We start from the raw sequence: 25,501 nt of genomic DNA, 5'->3' as shown, positions 1-25,501 counted from the left end.
ACTCCCATCATCCAGAATACTAAAGCCCTTACATACTAGAGAAATTTTAATATAAAACAGTAGAAACTAGTATACCATTCATTAGAAACCTCAAAATATTTTTAATAAGTCCTCGGAGAAAGCTCAAGAAGCCAAAAACCTCAGAATCCACACATCTTGGCATTACCCTGAATCGCAATTAACTACCCACACATTTAATCATAATCAATTTTTCAAAGATATACAAATCAATACATCTATTTAAAAAGACTACTCTTTAAAGACTTTACATTAACTTTTATATTCTACTCAGCAACGTCTGTCTGTACTTCAGATTAGTTCTCATGTTCCAGGAAATAAATACAAACTCATGATATGCCTATGATCACTGATGGCCTGTTTATGTAATTCTACTCCACTAAATCTAATTCCACAGAATGTGCTCTTGATTATGTAAAGAATCTAATATTCCTTGATGAAATACTATCATTCTCTTCTCCAATGGTTACAATTTTTAAAAGGTATGCAAAGAACTGAGTATCACTCCCATGAAAGACAAAAAAAGTATAATTTTGTTCCAAAATTAACTTTGTCTCATGTATTTCTATTAAGTCTTTCAAGGATTCCAGAGAATCTTTTCATATCTCCATTTCTGGAAAGTGAAATCTGGAAAGTGAAATCAGTATAGAAGTAATTTGGGAACTTGAAAATGGCATTCATTTTTTTCAGCAGATGCCAAATTTTTGACCGACATGGCTCCCACAATTACTTTGTTACCATCAGTCCAGTCAGTTAACAGGTTGTAGGAAAAGATTCGTTTTTGCAGACACTGCTAAGCTGTTTAAAGAGAAGAGAGAGAGATTAATTTAGTGATTATCAAATGCACAAATATTTAAAATATTTCGAACACTTTTTGTCGGATTATATCAGAGGTGTGACTACATTTTAACAAACGTGGACTTTTTAGTTAGGTTTGGTCAAGGAAGTGCAGAAACATTAAGTCAATATGATGTGTTAGTTCAATTAATGTATAAATTCCTGTCACCATCAGAAGACAAACATTACAAGCTACATCTTTACTCTAGTACTTGCTGTATCATTTTGCCACAGAGGCACAATTAGGAAAAAAAAAATTAAAAGAAAAAAGATTCCCCAAACACTAAATTGCTTTCATCCATTACAGTAAATAGAGCCAAACCTGAAAATTTCTAAATCCATATTATAGTCCAGAAATCTCCTTTATCCAACTACTAATCATTCAGAACACAATTTTCTAAAAATAGTAAGACAACAGGTTCATATTAATCATAACTTTTTTAATTAACAAGTAGTGAATAGGACACTTTAAGATATTGTTTACTACATACTGAAATAAACATATCTGTTGTAAATTCAGAAACCCAAACATTTACAGTAAAACGTGTTTACACATAAATATGACCATATTTATTTAAAGCCCCCGTTAGATAGGTCCTAAATACATGCAATACCACGTAAAAACAAGACCATGACGTTGATGCAAAAAATGACAAAATCACTAATTTACCAAAATTAGAAAAAAAAGAGAATGAAATGGAAACTAAGAAAAGACAGTTAAAACAGAAGCAACCTAACAAAGCAGCTTTTAAAATAGTCGATACTAATCTCCATTTTCAAAAGTTCTTAATCAAGTATTTCCAAAAACTGCCATTTATAAAATGACATTCTAAAAATCTATACTTGGAATGTCAACGCATCCCAATTCAGAAAGCTTTGACTGTTTCTCCCCAGCCCCAAACTTCAAATAATGCAGGAAAATCATTGACGTTAGGAAGAAAATATTCCAAGGGAATGGTATAATTTTTAGAAAAACGCACTTACTGCTTCCAGAACCTTTTAAGACCCACAGCATTAACAACAATCATTTTTCCTATTTTCATCCATTATTTTCTAATGTCATGTTAGAGATGAATAAATTCTTTGAGCCCATGACTGAAAGATCAACAAACCTGGTTTTATTATGACACCATATTTTTGTCATTGGTACTGCACAAAATTATATACAAAGAAATATATACAAAATGTTCAAGTATTAATTAACTTTCAATTCAAGGCTTCTGTTTCAAAAAGCTACATTTAACATATTCCATAAAGATAGCACAAATTAGTCATTTCAAATAACTTTTCCAACTACTTTTGGTTTTTATATATATTTATATATAGAATTCAGTAGGCACTAAAAATCCATGCAGCTGCATTGTGAGGGGCTTGCTCCTGCACTTAGGTATAAGCAGGTTCATCACTCCAGGTTGTGAGTTTGGCTACTATCCATTCATGCTCAAGTGCAGTAGATGATTTTACAAAATATGCTGTAATGCACTGGAAACCAGAGACCAAGTTAGGTCTCAAAAGTGTATTATCTAGCAACAAAACATTTACAGTTCTTCAAGAACAAGATTCCATTTTCATAACCAAATAACAACAAAATAAAACATTTTATATGTAAGAGATAACTTACATCTTTGGACTGCTGGAAAATACTTTTTAATTATGAACATTTTAAAATAAAAGCAGAAGCCCTGATATTACCTCTTTTTCCTCATTTCTTATACTACCTTTTAAAATAAAGCAGGAAATGTGGCCAGCAGCTGGTCCCGTCTCTTCTGCCCCAACAGCTGTATCCACTTTAGCACAAAGAAAAACAAGGATGCTAAATACGTATATACTTTATCAAACAGTGATGTTTCACAAAGAATTTCTTAATGTCTCTTACACTGAAAGACACTGTGACTCAATCTATACAACTGGACAATAGATAATAGAGTACTTCAAAGGAAGACTATGTCCCAACTTTGGAAAAAGTGTCAATCGTGTCATTAAGTCACTCAATTTTAAAACTTACTTTTAAATAGGACAAATATCCTTGAAATATGGAGAATAAGATTCTTTGTGAAGCCTCACTTTACACGTTTTCATTCACATTTCATAACCTTCAATATCTAATCATACATAAATTTAACCTAAAATTTTAATACAACAAAAATAAAGGTGTTCAACAATTTATTCATACTCAGTGATAGGGTAAATCACTGTGCTGGTCCTCAAAGAAACATTTCATTAACCATTCTTATTCTTCCTTTAAGTAACTAACACAGGAATCTGATATGCATGTTAATTTCCAACTTCTCTAATGGTGAGATATAAAAATCTATTAATCTGAATAGATTGTATATCTAGATCTATGAAAACTAAAAGGCATTCTTGAATATTTAAGAGATTTCTGTCATCTCCGCAAAATAACTATCACATCTGTGTATGCCCCAAGTACTTATTGTCAACCTCTGAAAAGTTGCTCTAAAGTTGGAATTCCAATTTGCACCTTGTACAACTCGGAACTTCCATTCAACTTCACCTGTGTCACTTTCTCCAAACTGTATCTCTATTAGCAGCTTTCAGTGTACAGTTGGAACCGATGTCATCCAAGGCCATGTCCACACTGGGGACAGAAGAGCTAGGTACACGCAAGTCTGAACAAGGGGACACATTAACAGCTATTTCAACCAGAAGAAGCAACTTGAATACAATATTGACCAGCACAAGTCTGTTTCCAGGGTGGACAGGGCCCAAATTAGATTCCCCTCCCACCTTCCAAAAAAGAAAAGAAAAAAAAAATATATCACACACACACACACAAATTGAGATGTTGCCCATTAAAGTAGACTAAGCAGCAGAGCATGAGCGTTACGTGAAGAGATGGATCCTTACCAGGTTGTGAGGCGGGAACGACTGTTCTGTAACCCCTACAACGGAGCCTGGCAGGAAGGAAATCACCTAAAAAAGAAACTGTCAGAGAGATTTAATAGTGACATGTTATCATTAGGAGTTGGTTACAGTGTCACATTCATGCTTTTAGCTAAACACTTAAAGATTCAATATTACTTTTTTTTCCTCCTCTGAAATGTGTCCAGTGAAGATGTCCCACTAAGGTGTTTTACATGGTGTAAGGGAGTTGAAAGGGGTAAACGCGGATAAAGAGCAGATTACTTGACCCTACATTTTAAGAGAAGACGACGCCTTCCGGGCGCACGCCGAGCAGAACTCCACCGACACCTTATCCTTGTCCACATGAAGACACACTCCTCCGGCTGAGTCGTCCTCTTCCAGCAGGTCCTGCTGCTGCTTTCCCACGGGCAGAGCGTAGTCATGGTCACCGGCGGGCGAGTCTCTGAAGAGCGAGGTGGTCAGCCGCAGTCCCACGCCGCTCAGCCGGCTCAGCAAGCGAGCCAGTCCGGTCTCGTTGGCTAAGACGGCCCGTAGGTAGCGACTCTCCTCCTGCAGTGCTTGTACGCGCTTGCCCAGCTCCCGATTCTCGGCCCGCAGCTCCTGGTTCTCGGCTGCCAGACCCCGTACTCGACTCTCCAGCCCCATCACGTACTCCTTCTTCTTCAGCCGGTTGAGACGGGCAGCAGCCGCCGCCGCCTTCCGGGGACTCTTTGTCGCCGCCTGGTTGTTGTCGTTGCCGCTGCTGCCGCCGCCTCCTCCCGGGGACTTTCTCCGCCTCTTTTCGCCGCCGCCACTGTCACTGCCGCTGCTGCAGCCTCCGATGCCGTTTAACAGCCTCTGCAGCAGGTCAGAAAAGCGCTGCATCTCGGCAGCCGCGGCCTCGTCGTCGTCGTCCCCTCTCCACAGGCCGCCGCTATCCGAGCCTCCGCCGGACGAGGAGAGAGGCCCGGGCGAGTTGAGCCCGGGCTCCAGATGCCAGTCTGGTTGCCGGGGGTCCAGCAGATCCGCCAGTTCCAGGCCCGACAGAAAGTCCATGTCTTCCGTCTCCTCCCCGGGGACGCTGGCGATAGCCTCCTCCTCCATCTCCTCGGGCGAGGGCGCGCGCGCGGCCACGACGCCGCGGCCCCCCCTCCCGGCGTCCGACTCGCCCTCGTCGCCGGGCGGTTGTTTGCGGCCGGGAGACCCGGCCGCCGCCGTGCCCTCGTCCTCCGCTGCCGCCCGGGTCAAATCCGGGGGCAGCGAGCAGGTCGCGACCGGCGCCGGGCTCTCGCTGCGACTTGGGGAGTCGCTGCCCGAGGCCGCCAGCAGTTTGGTCAGGCTATGCCGCATGGAGCCCGACGGCGGGCCCACGTAGGCCCCGGCCCCTCAGACCGGGCCTCGCGGGTCCCAGGGACCCAGAGCGGGTAGCCGGGCAGCAGGCCAGAACGAAATGAAGAGGAAGGTCCGAGTCGCCTCCCGCCCCACTTGGCTGGTCGACCCCCCGCGCCGGGGCGGGGGGAGGGAGGGAAGGGAGATGGAAGCGGCGAGGCCCAACGATGACTCGACCGCGCCACCCAGACAACGGCCTGGCCGGAAGTCAGTCGATCTCGTTCCAGCCCCTCCCACCGCCTTCGCGCTCCACCAGGCTCTAGTATCGCGAGAGTTCGAATAAGGTCTGGAGCTGGAGGAGCTCCAGCTCTCCAGTGACGTCATAGTAACAGCGGCAAAAATAACAACAAACCTGGGATTTATTGAAAAAGTGGTCTACCCTCTCGGCCCTCACTTCTCAATACTATGTATTCTAGCTTCCACCTCCAGGGAAGCCAGTCTCGCTCAGAATTGATCTTTAGATACCTAATTTATGAATAATCTTAGTTATCCTGGAATTTAAGACTGCTGATCAGATTCTTCTTGGAATTGCTCCTTTCCCCTTTCGCTATATCACAAGATCTTTTCACTCAAACACTTATAGAGTACTAGAAGAAAAAAGAGGTGAATAAGTCATTCATATGTAATTTAATTTTTCCAAGTTTTTATTATAAAAATTTCCAAATATACAGAATATGTGAAAGAATATTACAGTATCCACTCTAATTCAACAATAGTACCCAATACCCAGACTCAACAAGTCAACAATTAACATTTTGCCATATATGCTTTATCTGTACATAAATGTTTGTAAAACATTTTTTTTTGCAAAATCATCCCAAAGTTGCAGACAAGACACACCACCCAAACATGTTGCAGTATGCACCTCTAAAAAGAAGAACATTCTATTTCATAGTCATAATACTATTATCAGGTCTTGAGAAAATTAACAATCTTGCTAATATCTATTACCCATACCATATTCAAATTTGCTCAGCTTTCCTCAAAAATCATCTTTTAGGGAGCTTCCCTGGTGGCGCAGTGGTTGAGAATCTGCCTGCTAATGCAGGGGACACGGGTTCGAGCCCTGGTCTGGGAAGATCCCACATGCTGCGGAGCAACTCGCCCCGTGAGCCACAACTACTGAGCCTGCGCGTCTGGAGCCTGTGCTCCACAACAAGAGAGGCCACGATAGTGAGAGGCCCGCGCACCGCGATGAAGAGTAGCCCCCGCTTGCCACAATTGGAGAAGGCCCTCACAGAAAGGAGGACCCAACACAGCCAAATATAAATAAATAAATTAATTTTTTAAAAAAAACAACTTTAAAAAAAAAATCGTCTTTTATAGCAGATATGTTCTTTTGAACCAGGATCCAATCATGGCTCACTTATTGCATTTGATTGTTTTTTCCCCCATTTGTCAAACTAGAATAGTCCCTTCCACGTTTTAGTTTTTCTTAATATTGGCTTTCTGAAGAGACAAGGTCAGTTGTCTTGAAAAATGCACCACATTCTGGATTTGTCTGTTTCCTCATGGTATTATCTTGTTCCTCTAGTCCCACAAGGTATTTCAGATTTGAAGCAGTTCACAAATACATTAGAATACAGTGAAACAACTCAAATTTTTACAGAGCAAGGCCAGTGAAAATACAGATGAAATAGGAAGATAAGGAGTTCTGAAAGGAGGAAAAGTTTGTATTAGAATAGGATGGACGTAAAATCTTACACAATTCCTCAAGTTGAGCTAACAATAGACTAAGCTTCCTGGTAACCCAGACAAACAAACTTTCCTTTATTTGCTTATGAGTAAAGTATACATGAATTCCTCAACTACTTTTCCAGTTCTCAGGTCTTAAAGAAACTTCTCTATGGGATACTGAATAAAGTAACAGATAGCCTCACCAATAGCTACCTTTATATGGCTGTTTCTTAGAAGGATAGAAAGCAAGTTCCAGGAAAGCTGGACACTGATAGGTCCCAATTTTCCAGAACCGCACCTGACACAGGAGAGGCTTCGATAAATATTTGTTGAATGAATGAATGAAGAAGGTCTCCAACTTTTAGCTGAAGGCATTACACTAAAGCTCAACCAAATGAAAACAATTCTTCAAAGGGCACAAATAAGCATTACATATGGTATCTAGAAGAAGAAATTAGTGGCCTCCATGTCCTTCTTAACCTTCCCATTAGGAAAGGTTTTGCTAAAGTAGAACAGCAAACAGTTTGAGATAATAAATATTCTAGCATATTTTGACTTACAGGTGTTTTGTGTGGCTGGTAATACCATCGAACTGCATTTTCTCCCTGGGCAAAATCAAGATCACGGATTGATTTATCATTTTTTCCCTAAATAACAAGATTTTGGATTAAATATACATTGTTTAAGAGCCTCTCCAATTGGATTAAGAGGAAAGTAGAAAACTGAAAGAGAAGAAAGTTTTTACAACATAGCCTCAGAAGACAAAAAAGCAACTGAAGCAAGGGTAAAACTCCCAGAAAATGGCTTTCCCTCCCTTTCACCATTCCTCCCTTTTCTTCTCCTCATTCTTCTCATTCTCTCCTTCTTCAGAGTTGGTTTTTCTTTTTTCTGGTTATAATGATCATTGCAAAAGATTCAGATAGTGCAGAACTGTACAAATAAGTAGAAGGATATTACCCATAATCTACCTCAAAATAACTGTTATTAAAATTTTGGTGTATAATAGAGTTTTTCTATGTACAGACATAGAACAACACATTGTTTATTTTAGCTCTTTGAACTCTACTCTTTTGGTATGAATATTTTGTGGATATCTTTCATACAACTAAATATAGGTCCACATGCTTATTTTTGATAACTGCCTACAATTCCATTTCATGAACTTTCCAACTTTTATTCAACCAGTTACTCACTGATAGCACTTAAGTTGTATTGCATTTTTCACCATTATAAACCACACAATAATACTGTGCAAACATCTTTGTTCACTTATCCTATGATTTGCTTAGGATAAAGTATTTGAAGTAGAATTTCTGGCTAAGTTTTTATACATAGACCTTTATTACATACGGGAAGGTATCTCTCCCCAGTGGTGGTCACAGTATGTAGTTCCTATGCACTCATGAGAGTGGATTTGTTCTTTTTAGAATGTGCCTATCCGAAAATTAAAAGTGATATCCTTTTTTGTGAATGTACATTTCTTTGATTATTAGAAGGTTGAATGTTTTTCACATGACCAATTGATTTCTAATGTGAATAGCCTTTTTATCTCCTTAGCCCATTTTTCTCTGAGGTAGGAGAAAATGTTTGTCAGGGAAAATATCTGTCTTTTTCCTTCTTAATTTATATGAACTCTTTGCATTATAAGGAAAACATACCTTTGTCTCTTATATATTTTCCAATTTTTCCCCCAGTTGATCATTTACTGGGGAAGGAAAGGGGTAAAAACTGCTTGTTTTGCTCTAATTTTTAAATGGTCAATCTATCAAAATTTTCTTCCTGGTTTCTGGCTTTGATGTTAAGCCTAAAAAGGCTTTATTAGCCTAAATAATACTGATATTTACCTATATGCTTTAGAACTTCTTTAATTACTTCTATTTGTAATTTACTAAGAGTTTTTAACAAGTGATTATTTCATTTAGCTCCAAATGGAATTTATTCTAGTATAAAATGTGACATAGGAGTATAATTTTTCAAAAAGTTATTTGCCACAATATAATTTATTGAACAATGCATACTTGCCACACTGATTTCCCAACATGTATACCATATATTAAATTCTTACATAAAGTTGAATCTATTTCTGGCCTTTTTCTTCTATTTCATTGATCAGTCTAACCATTCTGGAAGCAAAATCACTACATTTTTATGCAATTTTATAATATATTTTAATATGTCATAGGACAAGTCCTTTTTTGTTAGTCTTACTTTCTCAGAATTTTTAATCTCTATTTGAATATTTATTCTTCCAGATAACTTTATAAAATTTTCCAAGTTCAAAAAAAAGCTGGAATTTTCATGAAAATTGCATTAAATTTATGAATTTACTTTTCCCAGCGACTTTATGCATTTTTTTTACTATTGGACTAAATTATTTCTTCTTTTATATTTTCTAAATGGTTATTGTTGCTACATAGGAAAGCTATTGATTGTTTTGTTAAATTTTTAACTGACTTACCCACTCAACTTTCTTAATAGTTTTTATTTTTAGCTTATTCATTCAAATTTCCCTGGTAGACAATTATATCACCTTATTATATATAATGACAATTTTGGCTCCTTCTTTGAAATACTTATTTCATTATCTTGACTTATAATGAAACAGCATTTCCAGATCGATATCAAATAATGCTGTTAAAAACCAACTTACTTGTCTTATTCCTGACTTTAGCAGGAATGCCTCTAGTGTTTAGTTGTTGCTTTGAGATGGGTATTTTTATTTGGTTAAGCTCAGTTGCAGGTAACGGAAACCAACTCAGCTATTTTAAGCAGAAAAAGATGTAATACAGAGAAGGTGTTTACAAAGTAATTGGAAGGACTGGAGGAGTGGGCATTAGGCTGGGTGATCAAGAATGCCTCTCAGTCCAATGTTGCCAAACAGGCCTGAGAGGTCACTGCTATCTCTGCCCCAGTTGGGAAAGTTGTAAATAGAAAGCTGGAATGTTGGCTTCAAGAGCACCGCTGCTGCCAAAACTCTCAACCTGTTGTATTAATTATCTATTGCTGCCTAAAAAGTTACCCAAAACCTAAAATCAATAAAACAACAATAAACATGTGCTTATTGTTGCAGCTTAAAATAACAATAAACATTTGTTATCTCTGGCGGTTTCTATTGGTCAGAAATTTGTAAGTGCCTTGGCTATACAGCTTAGCTCTGGAATTCTCATGGAATTCAGCCAGATTTTGGCCTGGGCTGGAGTCATCTAAAGGCTTGGCTAAAACTAGAGGATCCACTTCCAAGGTGGCTGACAGGTTGCTCCTGGGGGAAGCATCAAAAGAAAGGAAGGAAGGAAGGAAGGAAGGAAAGAAGGAAGGACTAATTCGAAAAGATATATGCACCCCATTGTTCATAGCAGCATTATTTATGATAGGCAAGATAAGGAAGCAACCTAAGTGTCCATCAACAGATGAATGGCTATATACATATATATATAAATGGATATATAATATATACATATTTATGGCTGGTATATTACTCAGCCATAAAAAGAATGAAATTCTGCCATTTGCAACAATGTGAACGGACCTAGAGCGTATTATGCTTAGTGAAATAAGTCAGAGAAAGAAAAATACTGTATGTTATCAATTATATGTGGAATCTAAAAAAATAAACCAAACTAATGTATATAACACAACAGAAACAGACTTACAGATACAGAAAACAAACTAGTGGTTACCAGTAGGGAGCGGGAAGGGGGAAGGGGCAAGATAGAGGTATGGGATTAAGAGATACCAACTACTATGTATTAAATCGATAAGCAGCAAGGATACATTGTACAGCACAGGGAATTACAGGCATTATTTTGTAATAACTTTAAATGGAGTAAAATCTATAAAAATATTGAATCACTATGCTGTACATCTGAAACTAATATAATATTGTAAATCACCTATACTTGATAGATGATAGATAGATAGATAGATAGATAGAACTAGTGAATGAATACTAGGATGAAAACCCAATGTCTTCAAGAATGTGCTTGGCAGCAAAAACAGCCAAAGCAGAGGGAAAGGATCCCTGCCTCACTTGCATCTTCCAAATATAACTGCAGAGGTGTCTGGCAAATATAATTTGTTTTTGTGTTTCTTCTGTTTTAGTTTTTCCATTTGTGCCATACAGGAAAGCACATTAAAAATGATGAATTGGGAGATTGGGATTGACATATATACACTAATATGTATAAAATGGATAACTAATAAGAACCTGCTGTATAAAAAAATAAATAAAATAAAATTCAAAAATTAAAAAAAAAAAAACCACATTAAAAGAGGGCCTGAAATACATTATGGGTACCAATCTATCAAATCCTCCACAAAGACCGTGACTTTATGGTACTTCATCACCAATACATACATTTATTGGATTTTCTATAACAGAGAGTTGGCGTAGAGATGGTAGGGAACGCAGCTGAATCAGGGTTGGGATTTTGCTGAATAGATACAGCAGAAGGATAAGAGTGCTACAGAGGCCAGAGTGCTCATTTTAATATAGTTTGCCTATGCACTCATGAAGTATAATCTGTAAAAGGTAGGAACTAAGACCATTAGAGGATTTTTATGATTGGATGAGCATTAAAGACTCAAAAGATTGACATTGTCTAGGGTACTATAGGATTATGTTTACAAGTGCTACATATTTGCATGGATTATGTTCAATTCTCAGTGTGCTAGCTGTATTTCCATTCCTTTCCTCTCAAAAAACCATTTCTGAATGTAAATGAATGAGAATTATAGTATTGTGGACTAATCTGGAATCTGATTTATTTTATTTTAAAATGACCAACATTTGTAACCAACTAAAATAGTAACAAATTACTGGTATGCCTCCCATCTAATCAAGCAAGCCCCACAGTTGCAGCCCCTGAAGTTGAGATTTGCTGCTCTGGTGGGGAAAGGGAGAGCAGGTGTAGAGTAAGTTTGGGCATTAGAGATTTGGAAGGGTAGGAGCAGAGCTTTTTTCGTGTTCTGATGGGAAGGACTCCACTTCTCAGGTGGGAAATTGTCTTATCTCTCACCGCAGGCACCCCAGAGCCAGACCTTGGCTGAGCTGCTCTTGCTTCCCATTGCCAGTTTCAAATCATTTCTCTTCCGCTCTCCTTCACAAACCTCAGCTCTTTATTAACTTTAATTTTTTAAATATTGAAAATCTGCAATCATACAGAGCTAGAGAAAAAAGTATGCTGAATCCCTTGTATGCTCCTCCTCCAAATTTAAGAATTATTAAAATTTTGCCACACTTGCTTCATCCCCCTGCCTTTTTTTTCCCCTGAAATACTGTAAAATAAAAATCCTTGACATATGTCATTTTATCCCTACACACATCACTATACATTTTTAACAATAAGGTCATTTTTTTCTGTAACCACAATGTCATGATTGCAACTAATCAAATTATTATGAATTTCTTGGTATCATCTAACCCCAGTCAATATTCAATTGTCTCAAAAAATTTCCAGCTACAGATGGCTTGATTGAATAAGGACCCAAAGAATTCTAATACATTCCTTACATCTCTCAGACCTCTTTTAATCTAAGATAGCATTCCTCCACCCCTTTTCACCAATGCCATTTGATTTTCTGAAGAAGCCAGGTCAGTTGTCCTGTTCAATGTCCCATTATTCTATATTTGTCTGTTTGCTTTCTTGTATTGTTTTACTTTCCCCTCATCCCCATATTTCCTTTAAGCGGGAAGTTAGTTCTCAGGGCTTAGTTAGCTTAAGGTTCAACGTTTTTGGCCGGAATGCTTCCAAGGAGGTGCAGCTCTTCATGGCGTGTCACCTCAGGAGGCATATAACGTCTAGCTTTCCTGTTTTTAGTGATGCTGAGATTGATCAATGTTTTCAAATGGTGACAGTAAATTCCCCATTAACCTTTCTCCTAATGGTTTCGTCTAATGATGATCAGTGCCTGAATAAATTATTTCACTACTTTTATTACCTGGGATTCTTTTATTATCTGGGATTCTTCAGTGAAAAGCAATTTTATCTCACCACGTATGGGCCATTTCCCCCGTGAAATACAGGGGATAGGAAAAGTAGGATAAATGCTCACTCACTGAAAGCTTTAGCTCTCTGATTTCCTCTTCACCCAGTAAGATCTTATTTAAGGATACCCAGTAAGTGACATGATTTGAAATAAGGCAGTCTGATGCCAATGCTCCCCTTCACTCACTGCACTAATACCTTGGCTAGTTTGTTGATCACAGATTTGGGTTTCTAAAGGGCGTAGTGAAAGGATTTGAGTGGGGATAGGGCATGGGGAGGATTGAGCTAAGATTTCTGACAGGGATGGAGATAAATATGGATGTGAGCATAATTGGATTAATCTAACCAGAGTCTCTTGTTAGGGTCTACTGTGAGTGCTTATTCTGCAGCCCTAGATGGTGTGGCTATTGTGAAAGCAGTTTTCTTACCAAGAACAGGAAGTGCTATGAAGGCTTCTGAGCTTCTTTAATGTTTTCCTCCTCTCTGCTCTTGGACAATTCTTACACATTATATAGGCCTTAACTTAAATGCCACTTCTAGGAAAAGCTTTCCCTAACCTCTTCTACCTTATGTTAAGAAACCCTGCTATGCACTCCCATGTCATCCTATCCTTTAGCATTTTCTTCTTACCCACTAGAATGCAGATTCAGTGAGGATAGGTCTCTGCGTTGCTCACGTTGTGCCCAGCGCTTAACATAGTGCCTAGCCAATAATAGGCTCTCAATAAATATTTGTTACATTAATGAGATCTATTAAATAAATTAGTTATTAATTAAAATTGAATATCAGAATGGCTTGGCCTGCCCTACCTCTACATCTTTTTTTGTCTGTTAGGGCAAAACCAAAAACCAACACCCAAAGCCTAAAAACTTGAATAGATGAGAAAATAAGCTTTCCAAAATCTAAAATTTAGGTCTCACACAGACATATGAAAATCCATGAGAAAAGTTAATACATTTAAATCTTTATACTTAGGAGAGAAATGGGAATCATAGGAGGCACTCCTTAGGGTAGAAAAAGATACTGTCATTAGCCGTATGTGGCTGAACATTAATGAAAGCAGCAGCTTCCAGCTGAATGGCCTGACCCAGATCTGTCAGGCCATATTTGGCTCTATAGAAATTATGTCTTGTCTACTCAGTTCTTGGGGAAAGAAAAATCTGTAGGCTTTTTGAGTCATCTGCACAGAAATACAGCTTATTGGGAAGCAATTATGCAGAAGATATTTTTTGTTTTTAATTTTAATATACATGTGTATACATATATATATATATATATATATATATATTTTTTTTTTTTTTTTTGGCTGTGCCCTGCGCCTTGTGGGATCTTAGTTCCCCGACCAGGGATTGAACCCAGGCCCTCGGCAGTGAAAGCACAGGGTTGTAACCACTGGACTGCCAGGGAATTCCCAATTTTACTATATTTTTAAAGAGGTAATATGTTCACATGGTTCAAGAGTCAAATGATACAAAATGGGATAAGTTGAGAAGTTTCCTTCACACTCCCATGCCTAACCAGCCCTGTCCCCACACTCATCCACACCACTAATAAACACTTTCTTTTTAGCATTTCTTTTTTCCAATATTTATTTATACAGATGGGGGTACATATGTTTACATTCTTATCCCCCCCCATTCTCTCCCCCTTACACAAAGGTAATATATGATAGATATTCTGCACCGTTTTTCTTTTTAATAAATTTATTATTTTATTTATTTATTTTTGACTGTGTTGGGTCTTTGTTGCTGTGCGCAGGCTTTCTCTAGTTGTGGCGAGCAGGGGCTACTCATTGCGGTGGCTTCTCTTGTTGTGGAGCACGGGCTCTAGGCTCGTGGGCTCTAGAGCACAGGCTCAGTAGTTGTGGCACACGGGCTTAGTTGCTCTGCGGCATGTGGGATCTTCCCAGACCAGGGCTCGAACCTGTGTCCCCTGCATTGGCAGGCAGATTCTTAACCACTGCGCCACCAGGGAAGACCCTGCACCCTGTTTTTTCCCCCTATGTATATCCTGGAGATATTTCTATGTCAGTATACAGAGAGCTTCCTTTTTCTTTCTTCCTTTTTCTTGCTTTTTTTTTTTTTTTTTTTTGCATTTGCAATGTATTCCAGGGTATGGAGGGCTCACAGTTTATTTAATTGGTTCCTTATTGATGGTATGTAGGGTATTTCCAATCTTTTGCTATTACAAACAATTCTGTAATGAATCATCTTAAACATGAAAGGGAAGATTATTTTACACTAGTGCAAATAAGAGTGGATTAGAAGCATTAAATAGGGAGAGTCTGGCAAATAGCTAGGAAAAGTCCCTTTGTTGAACTGAGGAGTGAGCGGGTTGGGGAAGGGGCACTGTAGTTAGTTGAATGTGTAATGAATGACCAGGGAGTTCTATCCAAGGGAAAACTTTTTTCTTGGATTAGTTTTTGCCAAATGGGATAAACAGAAGGTTTGAAAAGAACAACATCAAGTAGGGAGGCTCATCTGTATAGCCTAGGCCCTTAAATTTAATAAGATGTTCTTAATGTTTGGAAAATAATATCCAGTTTGTCCTTAAGGAGATGGACAAATGATTAGAAAAGTCCATTCTTGGCCACCTCTCAAAATTCCAACAAATTTTTTAAGAGGCTGAGATTGAAAAAAAAAAAAAAGACTCCCTGCCTGATAAAGCCCTGTCAATCTAAGTGGATGTGGTACAGCAGACACTGTTGGTGGCCCACCCAACATCCATCTCCCTTCATCCTTGTTGGCAAAGCCCTGCTTTTGTCAGGTAGCCCCATGTACTATATGCCACAGAGACTGGCTTCATTCCTATCCTATCCAGGATCCAGGCAGATCCTGATTGGTCCAAGTCAGTCATGGTGGCAACATTGCCCATGAAGATGTTTGGTTGGGGTATTTGCATATGGCCTGATTTTGGCCAATGATAATTGGCCAATGACAAGTCATCTGCTCAGCTTTAGGGAGAGTAGTTAGGGTCGTGGCCCTCTTTCCTTTATTCATGGGCCAAGAGGTAGTATCTCAAATGTCTGCCCAGTTCTCTTGATCTTGTCATAGTGGGGAACAGAGAATCATTCCTGCCCCGACCCAGCCACAGCTACTCCACAGGTACCTGAGTCAATGAGGGCTGGATAGAACAGCAAGCACCTGGGCAGGTATTCCTTCAAACAATGTTCTTTAAAGGTTTAACTTCAATGTAGTGGAGTTGGGGAGAAATCGATTTTCTATCAATACTTTGTTTATTAGAAACAAACTAACTTCAGTTAATTTTCACTAAGTGAAACAGAGACAGTGTTGTGAAAACATCAGCCAGTCGGTTCACTTTTCCTGTAGTTCTCCTTCCTTTTCCAGCTCTCTTTGATTTTTTTTTGAACCAGACAAGTTCCTCAGAGGCACACTGAAGGGCTTACAGTGTAGGTAACACAAAAGATCACACATAGCTACACAGCACTAGTCACACGTTATTTGGTTTTAGAATCTCTGTTCTATGGATTTTCGTTTTAGGGTTACTGCTTGTGGATGCCACAAATTCACTAGGGATCTAGGTCTGCTTTAGAAAGGAGTTTTGTTGTTTTGTTTTTAAATTTCTCCTCAAGGGCGGTAATTTGGAGGTGGCTGATTTACATTTTGACAGTTTGTTCCAATGATAAGCATGGCTTTACAGATGAGCATACCACAATAACTAATCTAGTTGCCCATGCCCTAATCTGGTCTGGGTCACAGATTAAATACAAGATAAGCACTGAGAGTGGAATTACAAAGTGCTGTGGAGCACAGAAGGGGAAAAAAACCCAACCAAACAAACAAACAAAAAACAGTGCCTTTTTGTGGCTGGTTAGAAGGTGGTTTGTATACTGGGAAAAAGCATGGGTTTTAGAGCCAGAAAGCAGGTCCAGCTACATAATTTGCTGTGCCCAGCAGAAAATGATAATGTGGAGCCCCTTGCCACACAATTATTAAGAATCTCAAGGCAGCAGCAGTAGAACCAAGTGCAGGGTCCCCGTGCAGGTGGCACGTCCACGAAGCCGGTCCTGCCAGAGGGGCTTGGGTTCAAATCTCACCCCTGCCATCCCAAAACTTCCTGGCTTTGGACGAGTCACCCTCTCTCTCTGAGTCTCATTTTTTATCTATAAAATAGTGATAGCTGAACCTCCCTTGAAGAGTGGGTATGAGGGTGACATGAAAAGCACTTGACACATGATAGGTTCACATTACTCATTTCTTCCTTTGGGTTGTGGGCTCCTTTCCTCAGCTGTTCTCTAGGCATCCATCTTTGACCTTCTATTCTCATTACCCACTTTCTTTTCAATATCTTTCAAAAGGGTATTAGAGTGAGCATTATGAAATGGTCCACATCTAATCATTTGTAACCTACAAAGTGGCAATTTTATATGGTTTAACCTAACACAACTGAACAGTATTGTCCTTAGACCTGGGCAACTGAGACCCTTTCTTTGTGCCCACGTTTTAGGGAGCATGCACCTTACCCATCCCCTATGCTCTTCCAGACGCACCCTTCCCTCCTAATGAATAGCCCAGGTGGCAAGTCCTCTACCAGCCCACACTCCTGTACAAGGATCCCAGAATTCCCTGCTCAAATGGCCCTCAGGACCCGCTTGGCCTTTGCCCAGGAGCCTCTTCCTCCTCCTCACAGCCTGGGCACAAAAGCTGAACGGGAGAGATCGTCACCCCACCTGACAGCTGTTTGGGGCAGTGGGCGGAGCTTGCACGGGCCAGCGGGGGTGGAGGAGCGAGCAGGAAGAGATGCTGGCACGCATGCGCACCAGTCTCTTCGCAAATCCGCCCGAACCTGTATGGGAGGAGGAGGAGGGCTCGTCTGTGGCTCCTGTTTGTGCTCTTGCCAGTCTCCTCCCGCCTCTCTTCTCTTCTTTTTATCTGTAGAGATGCTTCTCCGCACCTCCTCCCAACTACTTATGATTTCCAAGTATTCTGGACATTTTTACAAACCTCTGTGACTTTCTACACGATGCTGTCTGCAATCTTTCTCGCTTTTCAACACCTGATAAAATTCTACTAGTTATTTAAGAACCAGCTTATATATCAACTTCTGTGTTAGTCATCCTGGGCAATCCTCTCTATCATCCCAACCCTTACCCTCAGGCTTTTAACTGGTGCGTGTGTGTGTGTGTGTGTGTGTGTGTGTGTGTGTGTGTTTTACCCACTGTGATCTTACAACACCCCTTGTGAAAACACATTACACTGTATGTGACTGCTCTTTTGCCCCTGGGCTAGACTGTGTGGGAGCTCTTCCAGGGCAGAAAACATGCTTCTTCATGCTTATTCTCAGTGCCCACCCCCAGAGCTTGGTACTCAGTAGACAGTCAATAAATCTTTCAGTGTGATGTTGTCATCAAAATCCCGGCTCCCCAGTGACCAAGTGGCCTTGAGCAAATTACTGAATCTGTTTCCTGTTCTTTGAAATAGAAATGAACACTATTAGCTTCTTCAGTGGTGCTAAGGATTAAATAAAACAATACATTGAAAGTGCTTCAGCACAATGATAAATAGTATGGACTCAATAAAGGGTAACCTTAATCAGCTCCTATATATTCTGATTCTTGGTAATGTGTAAGAGAAAGTAAATAGTCCTTTCATGCCAGCAAGGTGGATCCTTGGAATTTGTATTTAATACCACAATCTTAATAGAACTGTGAGAAAATAGGTTTTAAAAATTGCTTTAGGTAAGGCAAGTGATGCTTAAAATTATTTATTAAAAAGGTACCAAGTAATATTTTTTTAATAAATTCAAATCATTAGGTAACTCTTGGCACTCTTGGCACTAAATGGGTGAGAAAAATACTACACTGCAATCTATTTTGGGAAGTATTCATAATAATGCTTCTATGTCAACTAAATACAGGGAAATAAGGAAGCATAAAGTGTATTTTTACATCTACCTCTTTAAGAACTTTGCATAAATATATATAAAAACTATTATCTGCTTTTATCATTACACATTTAAGTATTCCTACAAAAATGCTGTAAGTATACATATATACATTCCATTTAGATGGTTTTTTTTTTAGAAGTAAAGAGTTGCAAGAAAGTATGTTAATAGAAACACAACAATCACTATGTGTTGCTATATGTATCATATCCAGTGTGCTATGACCTATTACCCCAAATTGGGGACTTTTGTCTATTAGCATATTGTGCAATATTAAATGAAACTACTGATATTTGCTTTTTTGTACCTGTAAATCCTATTTTTATTAAGGAGAAAAACCAAGAAAATGGAATGTGATCTAAGCTTGCAGGAAAAATTAAAATTGATTGATTTTACTTACTTGAATCTTATTGCTAATATAGACTGACTATAATAAAGTTTGCCTACTTTGGAAAAGAATTTAATGAGCTCAATTTTTGTTCTCCAAGCTAGTGTGAATAAAATAAAATAGAAAGGATACTGCCATAAAGCAGGTGAAGCAAGCAACTGTTTGGCCCGTTGCAAAATCAGACACTTTTCTGCAAGTTATCCATGCTATTAATATGCTATTAACTGTTATAGCTTACACTCTCAACTACGGGAGATTACAAGCCTACCTATCTACAAGGGCTAATTATGCTATTTTTTTTCTTTTCACAGTAACACATCCCATTGCACTTTGAAGATTCACTCAAGTCCATAATGGCTGCTAATTTTAAAACTTAGGACACATGAAGATATCTGAGGTTGAGAATGAATAAGTTATGGGGGAGGTGGAGATACTGATAGCAAACTTAGGAAGATTTCAAAGGCACAGAAAGAAATTTGGTAAATCTCGTGTATTCTAGGTGGTAGGACTGAAAATTAGTGTTATCCGGGCAATGGCAACAACAATATCATAATAAAGTAGTTTTTCTTTGAGTGGTCTCTTGTACTTAAAAGTAGAATAAACGGAATCCCATCTTTACTCTCGCCACAAGGCACAAATACTTGATTTCTAAATTGGAGGCCAGAGGAACCAGAAGCTTCCTTATGGAAAGAGATGGCGGAGTTTGGCGTTGAGTTCTCTCTCCTTGCTTAAAAGATCCAGGCTGTGCTTTTTGAAGACTTCGGACTGCAGCCTGAGTTCATCGTAGGCCTTCTGGATCCCGTCTACCCTGCGCTGGAGTTCCCGGACTCTCAAGTTACTATCCACGGCCACTGCCTCTCGTTCAAACCGCTCTAGCGCATGCCTCCTGGCCACATCGGCCGTCTCCAACTTCTCCTCAAGCTGGCGGATCTCCGCTTGCTTGTTCTGAAGCACCTTGCCCCTCTCCATGGACAGCTGCACCAGCTCGTCTTTCTCACAAGTGACGGTCTGCAGCCTGGCCTGCAGCTCCCGGTTCAGCTGGCTGTGTGCCTGCTCGGCCTTGGCCATCCGCTCCACGGCCTGCTGGTGCTGCTGCTTGAGGCTCTGCAGCTGGCTGCGCAGCTGCTCTGTGTCCTTGGTGTGGGCGCAGGCCTGCTGGCTCTGGCACAGCTCCAGCAGTTCCTTCTCTCGGGCCTGGGCCTGGCAGGCCTCCTGAGCGCTCCTCTGCTTCAGAGACTCCAGCTCCTGGGTGAGGGCCTCACTCCGGGCAGTGAGCTGCAATACCTTGGCCTCCTGGTCCTTCAGAGCCTGGCTGAAGAGGTGGTCATTCTCCATCCTCAGCTTCTCATTCTCCTCTCTCAGCTTGATGTTCTGACTTTTGTGTTCATCCTTGAAGCGGATCATCAACTCATGGTTGGCTGCCAGGGTCATAAAGCGTTCCTCCAGCCTCTGGGCCTGCTGGCTCTTGGCCTTCAGCTTCTCAGCCTCCTGCATCCTCTTCTCCTCCAGCTCTGTGTTGAGCAGCTCCAGGATCTGGCAGCGCTCCAGGGCCTCGTCCGACCTCCGCTTCAGGATGCAAATGAGCTGGGACTGCTCCTGGATGCGGGAGTACAGCATCGCCTTCTCACTCTTCTCCTCCTCGGACAGTCCCCGGAGGTTTGCCAAGGCTTCCCTCAGACCATCCAGTTCCTTAAACTCCATCTCCTCTTCCTGGTTTTCTAGTTTTTTGTTTTGCTTATCTAAGGGTTCTTCAGAGGGTGGGGTGTCCATCCTGAGAGCCGTCTCTTCCTGAGGCATCGGCACTCTCCTCTACTCTCGGCTGACTGCACGGCCTCCCCCTCCAGATTTCAAAAGCCACAGTGTTGCTAGGGACTCCTGGCAATGTCTAGCAGTTGTTTTTGCACCCAGTAAGGAGCCCTGTGATTGGTGGACAGGTCTTCAGAATGCAGTGAAGTAACAACAGGGGGACCCGGCTGAGTCCAGAACCAATCTGGTCAGGTTATACTTGCCTTTCTAACCAGTCACAGCTCTCAGCCCAGTGTCTGGCCTGTACTGTACAGAGATGCCAAGCCCACTTGATTTCCAGCCAGCATCAGGGGAAGAAGCCTGACTCCGCATAATTTCTTGTGGGAGTAAACAAATAAAGCAGTGGTGACATATTCCTCTTCCCTCTCCCCGCTTCAGTGGTCATGAGAATAAAGTCCTCTCTGTGGAAAGGGTTGGCTCCTTAAAAAAATTTGCAATCTATAAATACAAAGTAGCAGTAGTACTCTGAGAGCGGTGATCCTAAATGGCTGTGAGTTTGTACCTGTAGTGTTTAACACACCTCAGTGAAAGAGCAAACCCCAGAGAAATTTCTTTTGTTTCCCGAAGCATTGTCCCCAACTGGGAATACATTTTATTAGCTATTCAGCACTCCCTGTTTTACCCACTGGCACAATAGGGTTACAGAGAAAAGCTAAATGGACAATATAGACGTGACAAACATTAAAACAGAAAAAAGATTCAAATGAGGCTTACCTTATACACACCAAAGTCAATTCCAGATGGATTAAACAGTTAAATGTAAAGACTAAAATGAAAACAAAGTATTAAAAATGGAAACTAGAGGAAAATAAGGGTAAGCATTCAAGTTCTGGGTCAGGAAGGACTTTCTTAGCTTAAATATTATGTAAGAGATAAATAAGGTAACACTTAATTTGACTTAAACATATAAAGTTATATATAATTTTAAAAATTATGTGACTCTTAGGTCTCTCCAGCCCCTTCTTCCTCAGGACCTGCCTGATGTTTTAGTTTTATTCCCTAGCCTAACACCAGCTATTGACGTTTCCCTAGCAGGCCCTGTCTGTAGGTGTTCCCTCTGCCTGGAATGCTTTTTCCCACTTTGTCCCTTGTCGCTCTAGTAATTTACTCAGCATTTTATACTTAGATAAGAATCACCTCCTCTGTGAAACCTCTCCTAGCCCCTAAGTGTAGACGTGACCACTCACCTCTTTTAGTGCAGCCACTCTAGCCTATTTGTACTTCCAACAGAGCATTTGAAAGCCTTACTGCACTAATCATTTACTCCCCTGCCTTCCCCTGCTAAACTCTGAGATCCTTAGGGGCAGGAACTGTGTCTGTTTCATCCTTGATGACTAGACCAATGCCTTGGGGAGACTCAGATAAATATCTGTTGAATGGATGTTGAAGGCAAAAATCAAATAGAGAAAAATATCCACTATAAATATGACAGACAACAGATTTATATTTTTACAAAGAGCCTGTACAAATCAATAAAGCATTAACATCTTAAAAGAGAAATAAACAATTGAATTCACAGATGAAGGGACAGAAATGGCCAAGAATTGAACCCTATCAGGGATCCAATAAATATAAATTAACATTAGATATCATTTCATCTATCAAATAAGTCAAAAATTTTCCCCTTCTTTTAAGATGACCCAGGACTGGTAAGGGTATAGTGAAATAGGTGCTCTCTTATACCATGGTAAAAGTCAATTGATGTATTGAGAACTTAAAACACCTTTATGCCTTTTGAACTAATGATTGTCCTTCTGTCCTTCTGAAAGAAAGACCTTTCTCTGAAAGAAAAAGTTTTGCTCAAAGTGTGGTTTATAACAGCTAAAAGTTGGAAACCAAAATATCCAAAAAAGAGAAAATTTTAAGAAAATTATATTTTCATATAATAGAATATTATGTAGACATTAAACATTATCATGTTTATAGGTAATTTAATGGCATGGAAATACTTGTGTTTGAAAGATAATTGAAAAAAGCAAGATAAAAAAGTTAAAATTTAGAATGATCTTAATGATGTGAAAACTTAAGCACAGAGCAAAGAGTTAGCTATTCCTGCAGTCACTGTTAAGTCTGTGGTCAGACTTAATTTCTCAAGTCATGATGATAAGGAAAAAGCCTGGGGTGTTATTATACATGGATGGATTTTTAAATGCTTCAGGTTTCACTTGGAGCAAAATAGATCTGAAAGAAGAGTTTGAGATTTTTGCTTTGGTCTCAAAGACCAGGATCTCCTGTCCCAAATCCTGAATCTGTCTATCAGGGAAAGCTTTCACCAGCAAAAGGCTGGGGAAATCTCCTGAACTAAAATTTTAATAACTTAAATTGTAGGTTATTTAGGGTTTGTGAAAGTGAATTAAAAAATGTGAGTGAAACTTATTTTTAATTTCCCCCCTCACATCTCTTCTTCACTTTTCCTTAAATTTCAAGCTTCATATACTGAAATGGAACTTGAAAAGTTGAGGCAAGTGACTAGAAAATTAGAATAGTCCTCTTCATTTAAATAAAAGGGTCAGACATACATTGAAAATTTTATTTGCTGATTATTATATATGGTTGTCTGATGTAGTAAAGTGAATTCACAGAATATGTTTCCTAAGAAAAGAAAAGAAAAGAGGAAAAATACTCAAGATGTTAATAGCAGTTGTTTCTTGAGGATGAGCTTACGGATGTTTTCCCCTCTCTTTGTACCTAAGTCCCTTGCACATAATGGATGCTCAATGAAATCTGTTGATTAAATACATTTCCTACATTAGGAATATTTTCTATATCTCTTCTACGTTAAAATTATTTTAACTATTAAATTCATAGATCACTTGTCAAGGTTAAGAATCTCAAAAGATCCTAATCAGTATTCATTCACTGATTTATTCAACAAACATTTGTCATGTATGGTGCGGTGCTAGATGCTAAGTATACATTAATAAATTAGGTATATCACTCTTCTCAGAGAACTTTCAGTTTAGTAATAATGACTTTTGGCTCCTTTCTGCCATGGTTTTCTTTGTTATGCCATTTTCCCACCTACCTTTGACCCTGAAGGTATCCAGTATATTCCCTTTCCAGAGGTCCAAGTCATGAACCTTGGCCAGTGTTCTCCCTAGTGGTGACCAACGAGTTCCCTCCACTTGTCTTTGTTAAGTCTTTTAACATCTCCTTTTTAAAGCTGCTATTTACAGAGTTCTTCTATATGCCCTACATAGTACTAGGCATTTGTACATCTTCTCTCATTTAATTCTGACAATATTCTTGAAACATAGGCATTATTATCCACATTTTATAGTTGGCAGGGAACAAAGAAACTAAGGCACAGAGAGGTTAAGTTGTCCCAAGTCACTCAGAGAGTAAGTGATAGAGACAGAATTCAAACCCAGATTTTTTGATACCTAACCCCATGGTCTTTAGTTCATCATTCATTAATTTGCTTAATCATTCATTCATTCAATTCACATACTGAGAAACTGTTATGTCCAAGATTTGCAGTCCCAGCTCTTAAGATGATTACAGTCTAATGATGGAGACAAATAACAGAAAAACAGCAATTCAGTATGATAACTGCTAACATAATCATGGATAAATTGGACACATCACTCTTCTCAAAGAATAAAAATAGGGGGGCTTCCCTGGTGGCGCAGTGGTTGAGAATCTGCCTGCTAATGCAGGGGACACGGGTTCAAGCCCTGGTCTGGGAAGATCCCACATGCCGCAGAGTAACTAGGCCCGTGAGCCACAATTACTGAGCCTGCGCGTCTGGAGCCTGTGCTCCGCAATAAGAGAGGCCACCATAGTGAGAGGCCCGCGCACCGCGATGAAAAGTGGCCCCCGCTTGCCGCAACTAGAGAAAGCCCTCGCACAGAAACGAAGACCCAACACAGCCAAAAATAAATTAATTAATTTAAGAAAAAAAAAAAATAGGGGCACAATGATCTGAAGTCTGATCCCACATCCTGACTGAGGTGCTGAATGTGAAGAGTGAGAGTCTTCTTTTTGTAAGGCTGAAGGAGAACCAGTTCTTTCGGAACAAGTCAGCCAAAGAAGTGGAAGGAATGTTCTGCGATTGGATCAAATGTGTGGGAGCATTTCTTTTGTAAAACAAACTAGTGAAATTAGTGAATGAGCCTGCGGGGGAGTGGAGACAGGAGAGGAGATAGGAGAGCAATCCCAAAGGAGAATGGGGATTCTTCTTGGGACAAGAATTCTTCTTGGGACAACTTAACCTCTGTGTGCCTTAGTTTCTTTGCTCCCTGCCAACTCTAAAATGTGGATAATAATGCCTATGTTTCAAGAATATTGTCAGAATTAAATGAGAGAAGACGTACAAATGCCTAAGAGTACAAGAGAAGGCAGATGTTCGGGGACTTTTTACTTAAATGGTGAGTATGGATGAGAGATGTACGAAGAAGTCCAAGCAAGTTCCCTGGACGTAAGCCTAGGCTAACAGTAGCCATGCTTTGGTGGGGGCTCCTAGGCCATGTGAACAGGCTATACAGTTTCCAGGATCCTCACCATCTACTTAAAAGCTGCAGCAGTCATGATGGTTGGGGAAATTTCGGCCTCCCTGGAAAGAGTCAGCAGTGACTCTTTGGAATACTACTTCATTTTTTTAAATAATGGAATTTTGAAGCATTTTTCACCA

At 39.8% G+C, this 25,501-nt stretch overlaps 2 protein-coding genes across 12 annotated transcripts; both read right to left on the bottom strand.

Moving 5' to 3' along the window:
- Positions 1 to 530: 530 nt before the first annotated feature.
- Positions 531 to 5,632, bottom strand: CREBZF (CREB/ATF bZIP transcription factor). Of its 11 annotated transcripts, none has more exons than XM_082410246.1 (5): positions 4,013 to 5,632; positions 3,724 to 3,801; positions 3,371 to 3,485; positions 2,574 to 2,642; positions 531 to 816 (listed from the first exon to the last, which is right to left on the bottom strand). In XM_082410246.1, the coding sequence occupies exons 1-2, from the start codon at positions 5,068 to 5,070 to the stop codon at positions 3,786 to 3,788; spliced, it is 1,074 nt and encodes a 357-aa protein (XP_082266372.1). In that variant the 5' UTR covers positions 5,071 to 5,632; the 3' UTR covers positions 531 to 816; positions 2,574 to 2,642; positions 3,371 to 3,485; positions 3,724 to 3,785. The 11 variants fall into 11 exon arrangements, with proteins under 11 accessions (XP_082266372.1, XP_082266369.1, XP_082266370.1 ...); XM_082410243.1 differs by lacking the exon at positions 3,371 to 3,485 and adding an exon at positions 1,840 to 1,950; XM_082410245.1 differs by lacking the exon at positions 531 to 816 and adding an exon at positions 1,275 to 1,950.
- Positions 5,633 to 5,735: 103 nt separating this feature from the next.
- Positions 5,736 to 24,740, bottom strand: CCDC89 (coiled-coil domain containing 89). The gene has a single exon (XM_082410236.1). It carries the CDS (start codon positions 20,857 to 20,859, stop codon positions 19,744 to 19,746), a length of 1,116 nt encoding a protein of 371 aa, XP_082266362.1. The 5' UTR covers positions 20,860 to 24,740; the 3' UTR covers positions 5,736 to 19,743.
- Between the last annotated feature and the right edge of the window lie 761 nt (positions 24,741 to 25,501).

This window comes from Balaenoptera physalus (assembly GCF_965194825.1).
Source record: "Balaenoptera physalus genome assembly, chromosome: 10".
Classification (NCBI taxonomy): domain Eukaryota; kingdom Metazoa; phylum Chordata; class Mammalia; order Artiodactyla; family Balaenopteridae; genus Balaenoptera; species Balaenoptera physalus.
The sequence above is the reverse complement of the archived record's forward strand: the minus strand, read 5'-3'. Positions and strand labels throughout refer to the sequence as shown.

Coding starts and splice junctions, on each gene's coding strand:
- CREBZF (XM_082410244.1), bottom strand. CDS start 5,070: ATGCGGCATAGCCTGACCAAACTGCTGGCGGCCTCGGGCAGCGACTCC.
- CCDC89 (XM_082410236.1), bottom strand. CDS start 20,859: ATGCCTCAGGAAGAGACGGCTCTCAGGATGGACACCCCACCCTCTGAA.